The sequence below is a fragment of the Grammomys surdaster genome, unplaced genomic scaffold, assembly GCF_004785775.1.
Source record: "Grammomys surdaster isolate TR1022 unplaced genomic scaffold, NIH_TR_1.0 192, whole genome shotgun sequence".
In the NCBI taxonomy this organism is placed as follows: Eukaryota; Metazoa; Chordata; class Mammalia; order Rodentia; family Muridae; genus Grammomys; species Grammomys surdaster.
The window spans coordinates 505,898-518,472 of record NW_021604637.1 but is presented as its reverse complement, the minus strand read 5'-3'; the positions used below and the strand labels follow the sequence as shown (position 1 = coordinate 518,472).

At 41.1% G+C, this 12,575-nt stretch overlaps 1 protein-coding gene across 1 annotated transcript in view; it reads right to left on the bottom strand.

Moving 5' to 3' along the window:
• Positions 1-3,960: 3,960 nt before the first annotated feature.
• Positions 3,961-12,575, bottom strand: part of Nsmce4a (NSE4 homolog A, SMC5-SMC6 complex component) — a 14,592-nt gene continuing 5,977 nt past the window's right edge. Inside the window, exons 4-11 of the mRNA XM_028769416.1 lie at positions 12,351-12,502; positions 10,491-10,590; positions 9,322-9,412; positions 8,205-8,299; positions 6,588-6,636; positions 5,157-5,248; positions 4,981-5,068; positions 3,961-4,131 (exon numbers count right to left, since the gene is read on the bottom strand). Coding sequence (XP_028625249.1) covers positions 4,994-5,068; positions 5,157-5,248; positions 6,588-6,636; positions 8,205-8,299; positions 9,322-9,412; positions 10,491-10,590; positions 12,351-12,502 — 654 coding nt within the window. The 3' untranslated portion in view covers positions 3,961-4,131; positions 4,981-4,993. The remainder of the gene's footprint in view (positions 4,132-4,980; positions 5,069-5,156; positions 5,249-6,587; positions 6,637-8,204; positions 8,300-9,321; positions 9,413-10,490; positions 10,591-12,350; positions 12,503-12,575) is intronic.

Sequence of the window (12,575 nt, the reverse complement as noted above, 5' to 3'; positions counted from 1 at the left end):
GCTACAGTGATTAGTTTGAAGGGCTTGGGGAAGCTGGGACAAAAATATACACTAACACCCCATAGTGGAAGCAGAAGGATTAAAGGAAAGATAACGAAGCAGCAAGTGATAGGATTGAAATGGTGTAAACTGGAGAAAGAAGCCAAGTGGAGATATCAAATACAGTGCCCAGGTCTGAAGCCGAGAAGTGAGAGCAGGACAGGCCTTGTCTTTGTGCCTTTTAAGTTTGATTCAGCCTACTGCTGCTCGAAATCAGTACCTGACCCATGGAGGAGTACTGTTTAGTGAGCGTCCATATAAGAAAGGCTAAATGTGTTGGCATTAAGGACAGACTAGTAAGGCAGACAGAGGGGTAGCCATAAGGTAGGAAAAAAGCAGGGCTATTCAACAAATGAGATAGCAGAAGGGTAAAAACCAAGGATATGAAGTAAGGAAGAGTCTCTTTTATTGGAGAGCATTTGTGCTGAGGTGTCTTACATGCTCATTCAAGTGACTCAGTAGGTAGTTTTGGTGATACAGAAGTGAAATCTTCAAAGCTCAGTAAGCACGGGTGAAGAATTCGCTTCTGATAGACAATTATGTCTCCAGTAGAAAAGCAAGAAGGTAGAGTCTGGGTAGATGGGTGGTGGCTCTGATGGTGGGAAAGGGGATGTGCTGGGTACTTCCACTTTCTCAGGGAAGTCTAAGTCAGAGTCTTCACATAGGGGGGAATACGGTTTGGGGGAGGGGTGTAGGAGTGCCAGACAGAGGTGATAGCCCATTGACAGCTAAACGATGGAACCAGCATAAAGAACATCCAACTTAAAAAGTTCTGATTACTCCCTCTGACAAGTGTTTAGGTGGCACCTATTCTACACCAGTGCGAAAACTGTTAGTCCAGGAGCTCCAAGAGGAGAGTGAAACAGTTGATAAGCTTAAGACCATGTCTTTTGACTTCCGGTTTGCTAAAGCAGATTCCTACTACTATCAACAGCGTCAGGAAATGATCAGAGAAGCATGGAATTATAAACCAGATGCAGAGTGGGACACTAACCCAGAGGAAGAGGAGCCGCCAAAGAGCAAGAAACCAGAGAATGGTATTAAATGGGGAGAGAATGGTAAAAAATGGGACTATCTAGTAACCGAGAGGGAAATGAATCACATAGAAAAGCACATACACAGAGCCGAACGGGCTAGAGGCCTCAGGGACCACAAATACCGACTAATCCCTCAGAACGTTTCAAGTGAAACACTTTCCCCAAAACCATTAGTACCAGAGAATGAAAAGAGTAAAAATATCCCGAAACCACATAAAACTGTCCCCAAAAAGCCTAAAGTAGCGTGGGCGAAGGAGCAGATGAAACAGCATAAAGACCGGATGATGAGAGGGAGAGCACTCGCCGAAGAGAGAAAGGACCAAAGGAAGACTCGAAAGTTCACCAACCACGTCCGCCCTCACCTAAAATCCAAAGCGAAGAAAGAGGAAGAGAAAGAGTTGGAAAAGGTCAAAGCGTATCCTATCTTCCAGCCTTCCAATGAAAACCTTATAGAAGTGACTGTTCTGATGGAAAAGTCGAAAGCGGAAACCGTGCAAAAACCACTCCAAAGAGAACTCCTGTGCATGCCACCGTTTTTGAAAAGTCAACTAGAAAAAAATAAAAAGCTTAAGCTATTTCCTTGATTATTATTCTTTCTTTCCTTCTTCCTTTTCTTTCTTCCTTAGATTAGCATATTTCATAGTAATTAGTACAACGAACTCATAGAAACCAGACATTAAAGGTGGGAAATGGCAGCTCCAGACACACATACCTGGTGTCAACACAGCCTGGCGGTGTTGAGACTTCAAAAGGTATGGTTCCACTTTTATAGTCATCTCTGGGCTAAGGAGTAAGAAATATAATGAAGAAAGAATGACAGCTTGTGGTATAAGATTGGGGGAGGAGAGTCTGTAGTATTTTTTGGTGATGGTTGCATGCCCTATTAATTGACTTTAAGACACCAAATCACACCCTAATTGTGTTGGATTACATGTATGCTCTCAACAAAGCTGTTTTGACAGAAAAAGAAAGGATTGCTAGAGTTTAGAGCAGAGGAAGTAACCCTGACAATGTAGACAAAGCCCCATCCATCATCATGACAAGATTCTGAAGATCATTACAAAGTCTACACTTTCAGAACCCTGAGGGTGGGGCAGGGGAGACATCTCAGCAGGCAAAAGTGCTTGTTACCCAACCCAGAGGAGTTGAGTTCAGATCCCCAGAATTCATGTAGAAGTCAGACATGGGTACACAAGTCCGTAATCCGAGTATTCTCATAGCTAGATAGAAAGTAGGTGGAAATAAAACCCCCAGAAATCTTATAGGCAGTAAGTAGTACACGGTGCAGCAGCAAACAAAAGAACCCCTGCCTCAAAAAAGGTAGCAGGAGAGGTCTGAGACCCAAGTTACCCTTGGGTGGTATTCACTGAGAAACTGGCAAGTGGTTTGGATAGACTAATGGATACTAAATAGGTGTCTGAGCAGTAGTCAGTGCAAGATAGACAAAAAGACTACAGGCTACGAGGGAAGTACTGACAGGGCAAGGATGGGGAAGTGGGGGGAGCGTTATAGAATGAAAAACATCCTGTGAAATACAGTAAAAATGTTGGTACAAAAATCTTAAGATTTGGGAAGTGGTTTTTAGTATGTTTTTAAACGGTCCATAAGCTGACCAATAATCAGGTAATGTAGATCTAGCCTCTTGAAGTTTAGGCACAAAAAAGGTTTTGGGACTATTGCCAATATATATGAATTATCATATAAAGCACCAGAGTAAAACATCAGGAGGGAACCAGGGAGAGACAGACATCAATCAAGAATGATTGAGGTGGGATGGAGAGATGGCTCAGCAGTTAAGAACACTGACTCTTCTTCCTGAGGTTCTGAGTTCAATTCCCAGCAACCACATGGTGGCTCACAACCATCTATAATGAGATCCGATGCTCTCTTCTGGTGTGTCTAAAGACAGCTACAGTGTACTCATATACATAAAATAAATATTTTTTTTTAAAAAAAAAAGAATGAATGAGGTACAAAAGTTCTCATCAAATACACAGCATTATCCATTAGAGCTCACTTGGAAAGGAATTAGTAAAAGTAGCATGACACAGACTCAGGAGACCCAGGAAAGGAGGAACTCCTCCACCAGGGTTTGAAAGTGGACAGATTTCCAAGTGATTCCTACTAAATTCTTATGTATTACTTATGTAGGAAGATCATGGGGAGGGGCCACATCACACAGCATACAGGTGGGAGCCAGAGTTGTAGAACTGATTCTCTCCTTCCACTTTAACGTGGGTATGAAATGTTCACTCACTGAGCCATCTCTCCAGTCACCAAGTGAGTCTTATTAAAAGTAAGACACAGCCTAATCAAAAATCATAGAATTTTTTTTTTTTAAGAGAGAAGTATGGTGAAGGGTAATCCCCAAAGTAGAAGGGATGGCTGCTAGGGCAGTCTCCTAGGAGACAGAAAGAACTTGAATCCAGAGCCTTCTGCTGAAAGAGTACCTGAAATAAGAGGGAGAGACTTAAAGCAGAAAGTTTGGGAGAAGGAATCCAGAAAACATCAAGGGCCAACTAGAAAGTCCAACATGGATGAGCAGAGCAGAGGAACACGCAGCAGAATAGACCGACACTTGGCACTGCTAGGGGCATCATCCAGCATGACTTGCCAGACGATGTAATAGCTCCTTGGGTGTAAAGCATAGGCCAAGCCACGTCAAAAATATTTAACCATTTTTAACCTACAAAAGAAAAAAAAAATTTTCATCTGGCACAACCTATCTCTTGGCCTGGCCAGTTAACTTTACAACTAAAGTGACATAAAAAGCACTGTGTTATCAGGTACTAACATCCTAAGTAAAACTTTTATTGGGACAGGACTAGAAAAAAAGAGGACCCCACTCCCCAGCACACACTCCCAGAGACAATAAAGACAATCGTTTGTGAACACGGCAGTGGATTTCCTTTAATCAAAGACAACCATGACAAATCCAATGACTATCAAAAGCTACGCCTTACTAAAAACAAATCTTCATCTTTAAAAACATTTAATCATACATATATACAATACATGCTGCTTTCCTTTCAGGATTTCACTATTGCCTTCAGTTCTAAAAAATAAAAATAAAAAAGAGGGAAGATTAATAGCAGATAAACCAAAGCTCACGTTATACACAGAAATGCAATTTAGTGACCAGCCCCTCGCCACTGAGTAGGACCAGGTTAAACTGCTGCACTCCTCATAGAGTTAGCTCCCCTTCCCTCAAGACAGTCTGACAGAGGTAAGCTCTCTGGGACAAAAGTTCAGTTAATTGAAATACACACTGAGTTTATATAATGTACTTTAAAAGCTCATTTTCTCAAAATTAGAAAAAAATGAAGCTAAAGTGATTATCTAGTTATTTTATAAACAAACGTACAGATAAAGAAAATAAATGTGTAAAATGAAGTGACCCCACAAGGTTTTAAAATCAAGGGGCAGGGCCAACAGATTCAAGGTTGATTCCACCCATTGCTGTCTTCAGGACAGAATACCACTTTGCTGTTACTAAGATTTTTTTCGAGAAATATCCACCTTTGTAAAAATGGGTTTTTTTTTCATAGCATAATTCATTTCTGAAATGTATATTTACTAGCATTCCTCTGAGGGAATTCTATCCCCATCTTCCTTTTCTGCTTTGTGTAGTCACAACACTGGGGAGGTCTCTGTATTTCACTTACTTATCATTAGTGAAAACAAACCCACAAAGAATCCTCCTGCCCTGCTCTTTCATCTATAGATCTCAAGAACACCACAGTAGCAGGTCTCAAGCTCCTGTCTGCCTTTTCCAGTTACACAGTTCAGGACTTGGACGCTAGAGGGAGACAAACTCCAGATGTCACGGGAATGAGGAACTACTAAGGCTTCGGCTGCCTAATAAAATTTTATACAACTGTGGCTGTCTTATAGGAAATGTTACCTTCAAGCTGGCATCAGGCACTTAACCGCTTCTGGCTCTGACTCAGAGAGATCACAGGCTCAGAAATCTCAAAAGTCTTCACAATCTCCTGTTCAGAAATGAACATTTAGGCAGTGGATTCGTAGCAAAGGGAAGTTCAGATCAGAACCACATTGGGGTGACCTGCAGGGCCTTACCTCCCAGTCATGATAACTCAAAGCTATAATTCCTTGACTCCTAATTTGAATGTTTTGGTCAATTCCCTCATTTTCTTCATTAATCACTGGCTCTGTTTAAAAGACAAAGATTTCAAACGTTATCAATCAGGACAGGTAACTTGAACAGCAATTCATCATAAGACTGAAGTTGGTACTGAGAAGATACTTGTATGTACTTCCTAGGATGTCATGTACCACAAGCAGTTTAGTAGCATACCAAGTAAACCGCTGATTTCCACATTCATCATGGTGTCTTTTTCTAAACATTTTCACATGTCTGTGCACTTGGCACTTAGCTAAACCTTAGTGAGTCCACGATGAAGCTGAGAGCACGTAACAACTGCAATGGAAGTCCTTAGTTCTCCACAAGGGACTTCAGAAGGGCATGAGAGAGAGAGAGAGAGAGAGACTGTATGCAGGTAAGAGTGAAAAATGCAGAACCTAAGAGGGAAGGCGCTGGTAACACGGACACATGGTGGTCAGAAAGAAGGAAACAACAAAAATTATAAACATTAAAAGTTAGGAGGATTTATCATTTTGTTAATCTTTAAAAAGACGGTTTTAAAACCACCCTATTTTCAGAATTTTCAGTTAACTAGGAGAGATATATTTTGTTTATATGAATCTAATTAAAATGGGAACTTATCAGGCATGATGGCACATGCTTTTGATCCCAATACGCAGAAGGCATAAACAAGTGGATCTCTTTGAGTTCAAAGCCAGTGTGTTCTACAGAGCAAGTTCTAGGCTAGCCAGGGACACATGGTGAGGCCATCTTAGTAACAGAAAAAAAAAAAAAAAGGTATAGTGGCAGAAGCCTTTCATCACTGGCACTTGGGAGACAGAGGCAGGTAGATGACTGTGAGTATCAGGTCTGTCTGGTCTACATAGTAAGTTCCTGGACAGCCAGGGCTATGGAGACAGACCCTGTCTCAAAACAAACAAACAAACAAACAAACAAAAAAACTCAAAACAAAAACACAACAAAAACCCAGAAGCTTTGAATTCCAGCACCAAGACTGAGTAGGAAGATTGAGAGTTTAAGGCCAGCCTAGACTACAAAAGAAATTTCAGGCTAGCCTGGGCCATTTGGGGGAGATGAGCCAGGGGTGGGAGAAGAAAAGAAAAATGAAAGACCTTACATTTAGCAAAATAAAATGCATTTAATAAACTCTAATTATTTTGGAAAGTTTTTTTTTTAATTTTGTTTATCTTATGTATGTGAGTACATTGTCACTGTCTTCAGATATATCCAATCCCATTACGGATGGTTGTGAGCCACCATGTGGTTGCTGGGAACTGAACTCAGGACCTTTGGAAGAGCAGCCAGTGCTCTTACTGCTGAGCCTTTTCTCCAGCCCCAACTCTAATATGTTCTAAAACTAATTTCTATGAACAGAGTATAATTACCTATTATTGGCAGTCGGTCTTGGTCAAGTCTTATTCTTGCAAAACCATCCTAAAACAAAAACATGGTTTTAAGCAAACACCAAAATCTACTGCATGAAAATAGTTAGAAAACTCTCTACTTCGGATAGCCAAAATGTACCCTACGTCTCAGACAGGACTTTATCACGTCGTCCGTTACAAAGATTACTGCTCACATTTCTTTTTTTCTTTTTTTTTTTTTGGTTTTTCGAGACAGGGTTTCTCTGTATAGCCCGGGCTGTCCTGGAACTCACTCTGTAGACCAGGCTGGCCTCGAACTCAGAAATCCGCCTGCCTCCGCCTCCCGAGTGCTGGGATTAAAGGCGTGCGCCACCACCGCCTGGCACTGCTCACATTTCTAATTGACTTTCACTAGACGCAGATTCCAGACAGACTTTGTTTCTATTATTACCACGCTCTTCCTTGGAGGAATGGCCAGCACTATGCTAGACTCACGGAAATCAGAGGACAACCTGTGAAGTTGATTCTCTCCTTGCACCATGTGGCTCCTGCGGAGTTTTTACCCACTGTGCCAACTCAGCAGTCTTCTCCCCTGAGAAACTCTCGGGAGCAACCACCTTCTTCTTTAACTGATTTATGCATTCTATTACACATACTCCACATTTTAATATGCATTATTCTGTCACTGGGACCACTGGCAAACATGCCTCTGTTGTTTGACAGAGTACAAGGGTAAATACAAGCTTTTGTCTAAATTTAAAAAACAAATTTATCTTACACGTTCAGGAATGCAACATGATGTAAGGCTCGAGTCTTAATTCAAATCTTTAGCACAGTGAAAGGGGTTCCTTTTAATGATGTGTAAATGTTCCACACTTAACGAGCTACACAACCACTGTAAACCCTCCCACAGACCCTTTATCCACACTCGCCAGCCGTTTTGCCGCATTAACTTTATTGCTTATACATTATTATTATCATTACATGAGAGACGTGAGACTGTCCCCTCCTCCTGCTTCTTTGGTGTCTTGTTTCTTGAGAATAAGTTCTTTCTTTCTGTCTCACTCCCTATCATCGGGAGAATCTCTGTGTGGTCCTGGATGTCCTGGAACTCACTCTGTAGACCAGACTGGCCTTGAACTCACAGAGATCTGCCTGCCTCTGCCTCCTGAGTGCTGAGACTAAAAGCATACGCCATCACCACCTGGCAAGCTTATTTTTATATAGCATGAAGACTTCAGGAATGTTACCATATTGTAATAGTTTCATATTTAAGCTTTACCATTATACTTAGAGCTATAAGTATTTCAAATTTGGGGGAATATGGAACTATCTGCATAGATGCAATGAGGTATCTTGGAATCGGGAACCTAATCTATTTAATTAAATTCATTTTTGCTCCATATACACCTTCTGCTTCCAGAAGGTAACTTCAAACTCATTTTAACAGTCCTGCTTCAGGAGTTGTGAATTTCAGATTGGTAATGCTTACCTTGTGATTTTAAAAACTAAAAGCAACTCATAAATTTTAGTTTACCTAGCATACCAATTAACATTCTGCTATAATGGACAAAAACCTCTATCAGCTGTGTATCATTTTAAAAACATCTAAGATGTTAGAGAAATCTAAAGCCTTACCCGTATGATGAAGGAAACATGAAAGATGTTTTCCACTGTACGGGGGAAAGAATGTGGATCAACCACGAAATCAAAGAAGGACATTGGAGTATCAGCTGTAGAAAAAGGAAAAAGACAATCTTCAACACACAAAAAAAACTATTTCAGAACAAGGTCTATGCCCTAACATTCACCAGAGACAAAAAGGCACACACAGGCCTCCTGCTCTGGGGAGCAAACTGTTCTGAAGGTCAGTTTGGCTTTTCCATTAAAATAAAGATAACTGACCTGACAGTCATCCAAAGAGCCACCCTCAGAGATAGTGGCTCAAACACACCAAGTCATGCAAAGATCCCACTTCAGGGGTTTGTACTACAGGAAAATGCAACAAAGAATCTTTCCAGTGGATTATTAACTATATTTTGATACAGCCATACCATGGGAAACCCTGAAAAGAATAAGAGCAAGTTGTATGATGTCAAACAATGACTACAGGGAAAAGCCATACCACAGAAAGTGTGTATCATGATTAGAATGGAAAAAAGAAAAGAAAAATAAAAGTACCTCTCCCCCCGAAAAACTAACAACATGTATATTTACACAAAATAAACAGAAAACACTGCTAAAGCAGGTACCTGTTTGACAAGTGGCCTACATGAGGGAGGTAGATACTTTTATCGGGGCTGGCAACAAGCCTCCGAGGTTAAGAACACAGGAACAAGCATGTATGTTATACACAGACATACAGGCAAGCAAAACACCCACACACATAAAATAAAAATAACAAATCTTTCTTTGAAAAAAAAAATAGTGACCTAATCAATATCACATGAGGTATTAAGGAGGAAAAGCTTCATAAATACATTTAACAAAAAAAGAGTGAGACAGGTGTTTTATCTTCTGCCTGTAATTCCTGCACTCAAGAAGCTAAGGCACGCAGACTCCCATTGAATTTGAGGCCAGCCTAAACTACTGGCCAGTCTGGACAATAGCTACTTTAAAAAAGAAAAACAGGAAAGAGTCACAATGACTCAAATGTATGCATTTGAAAATGCCTTTTAGGTAAAATCACCTTGTAGAAAGTGACACGCCCGATAAACACCATGGACAGCACTTTTTAACCTGGCGCCATACTTACGGTCTTCTCGAAAGTATGTCTGCAACAATCCCAAGATCCTCTCTACTTCTTTCTCAGTTGCTTCTTGATGAGATTCTTCCATGCACTTCAACTGGAAAACAAATCATCAACAGGCTCACCCACCCGGCACACGGCAGTTAACAATCTTTCCTTCTCTGTTGCACATCCAAACCTCCAAGTTCTGGTTGGGCTTGCTATGTCTTAAAGTACATATCTTAAACTTTACATTATAAAAAAAAGTTTTCAGCCGGGCAGTGGTGGTGCACATCTTTAATCCCAGCACTTGGGAGGCAGAGGCAGGCGGATTTCTGAGTTCGAGGCCAGCCTGGTCTACAGAGGGAGTTCAAGGACAGCCAGGGCTACACAGAGAAACCCTGTCTCAAAAAACAAACAAAACAACAACAAAAAAAAGTTTTCTCATTTCAGTAATATCCTTATATTCTTAGTAGATGGACAACGCCACCAAACAGCTAGCTCAGCTGCTCTTCAGATTAAACAAAGTCACAACCAAAGGTTTAGGACAGTAGTTCTCGAGTGGACATGATCTTGTCCCATGGGATCAATATTGGAGACAATTTTGGTTATAGCTGGTGTGGTGCTTTTAGTATCTAATGAGTAGAGGCAAGAATTCTTTTCTGTTTTTTTTTTTCAAGACAGGGTTTCTCTGTGTAGCCCTGGCTGTCCTGGAACTCACTCAGTAGACCAGGCTGGCCTCGAACTCAGAAATCCGCCTGCCTCTGCCTCCCAAGTGCTGGGATTAAAGGCGTGCGCCACCACTGCCAGGCTGAGGCAGGAATTCTAAACATCTTAACAATGCCCAGGACAGTTCCCTCACAATAGGAATCATCCAGCCCTAAGGGCTGACAGCACTAAGGTTGAGAAACTCTGGTTTGGAAGAACTGACTAAAACCATACAAATAAGTGAAAGTGAACAATCCAACAACACATTAAGAGACATTTGAAATAAAACGTTTGAATGACAAGAACCTGACTCTAGACCATCACACTTAGAGACTTTTTTAAAATGGAGTCAGGGTGTTACTATGTAGCTCCAGCTGGCCTGACCTAGAACTCTGTATGTAAGCAAAGCTGGCCCCAACTCCACCAACACCCAACCTCACGTGTATTAAATATAAGTTAGTCTAAAAAATAATATCTGAAAAACAAACCTGAGCAGGCATTGCCCGCTGCTCTTCTATCATGCGAGGCTGTCTTGGACGGTCACTTCGTGGCTTTGGCACAGGGAAGTCTCCATGTATTGAACCCAACCTAGTGAAAAATATGCTTTCATGTCTTTTCTGTTTCTTTTGTAAACAACCCCACTTCCCTGACTAAATAAAAGCTGCTGCTGTAGTGTAGTCAAATTAGTGACAGAGATTCAGGTTGTCACATCTTGTCTGCGCCATTTATGTTTTGACAAGAACTTGAGTTTGTCACTCAGATGCCCTCTCTAACACTTTCCTGGTGCTCTAGACTACAGCAAGCCACTGAAAGTATGTGTGGAGTCCTCCCAACTAGCCTCTTAACTGTCGTCACATCTGCCTACCTCTGCCTCCCAAGTGCTGGGATTAAAGGAGTGACCACCACATCTGGTTAGAGCTAACTGCTCAGAAAGATGAGCACAGGTCTAGGTATGCCAGCATAGTGGCTCACAGCTGAAGACAATTGAAGACACCCAGCATAATGATGGGATTCTCTTAAGACTCTATCCTTCCCCCCACCCCAAAAAAAAAAAACCGAACAGCAAACAACAAAAACTAATCCTAAAACAGCCTTCAGCTGCAGTAATACATGTATCATGTACAGCTCAAGGTCCCTAGAAACTAGTCCCATTTCCTTGATATATTTGAGACGAACGTACAGATGGAGTGAGATTAATCTGCACATTACCTCAATGTGATAGCTCCTATACTGTAGTGTTAAGAGAGTCTTTTGGCAGAAATATCTACCCAATCACAGACAAGATCCAGTTGGGAAATCTGATCATTTGCTGATATCCCCTAGGGAAAAGTTACTGGAGGCTTCCAAGTTAGGACCAGTGGGTGAGAAAAGCTCACCAGAAAGAAGAGGGAATGTACATCAGAGGACCAGGCAACACAAGTATGGGACAGAGTTGTGAACAATTCATATGGCTAGAAATTGGGCTGGATGAGGACAAAGGCTAAGGCTTTCCCTTTAGATGCCAGAACTTAAGACAGAGATTAACACTGAACAAAAACACACTTGGATTTTATTACACAATAAAAAAGTGTGGTCTTAAAAAATGTGTATAGTTTATACAATAGTTCTGGGCATCTCAATTGTCAGAGGTATGGTACAGATGCCCGGGCCAGGACCTAGCCCTACTACAACCCAACTCCACAAATCACTCTGATACAGACTCTACCAATCTCAGGCTTAAAGGAATTAGAGACCAGTATCCTGGAGGTATGGGGAAAAAGGACTAGACCACACTGGACAGCTGCCCCAGGGAGAGGACCTACTGCAGAAGAGGAGCTGTACACATGTAGGCTACCTTAAAAGAACCAGCAAAAGCCATCCTTGGTTTTCAGTCACAATACTAGATTAGCCACTTTATTTCTTAAGTCCAGACAATGAGCTGGTTAAACAGTCTTCAAATACAGTGAGTGATCATGCAAAAGGATGCTCTAATAAATAATAAACTGCCATAATTGAAAGATAATCTCACCCTGAGCCTTCATCCTCCTGCATGATGAAGATTTCAGATATGATAAACAGATTCAGAAACACGCTACAAACCTCAAAATCTCTGAACTAGAAAACCACCTAGCCAAGAGAGCACCATGGTAAGATCCTGCGCTATGACGTTTCTTGCTAAGAGAGGACAGAGACCTGTTGACTCCAGTCACACTTACGGACTTCTGTTCAAGTCTGGGGAGTCTCTGAACAATGGCTTCATGACTGTGACTTCCTTACTACTTAAAAATCTTCGTCACTACATAAAAATAGTTTAAGGTTTACAAATTATGATTATGGCTAGTCTGTTGAATTTTTGAAGATAATCTTACAGAAAGTGGAATGTATGGGTTTTATTAAAGATGTTTTCTGCTGTTTTGCCTGATATTTTCCAGGAGTCATAGACAATTAATTCAATATCTGTTCTGTCTTCGTCACGGATGAATTCGTCAGCTTCTAGGGGATTTACACCCATATGTGTCAGCTACAAAAAAAGAAAGAAAGAAAGAAAGAAAGAAAGAAAGAAAGAAAGAAAGAAAGAAAGAAAGAAAGAAAGA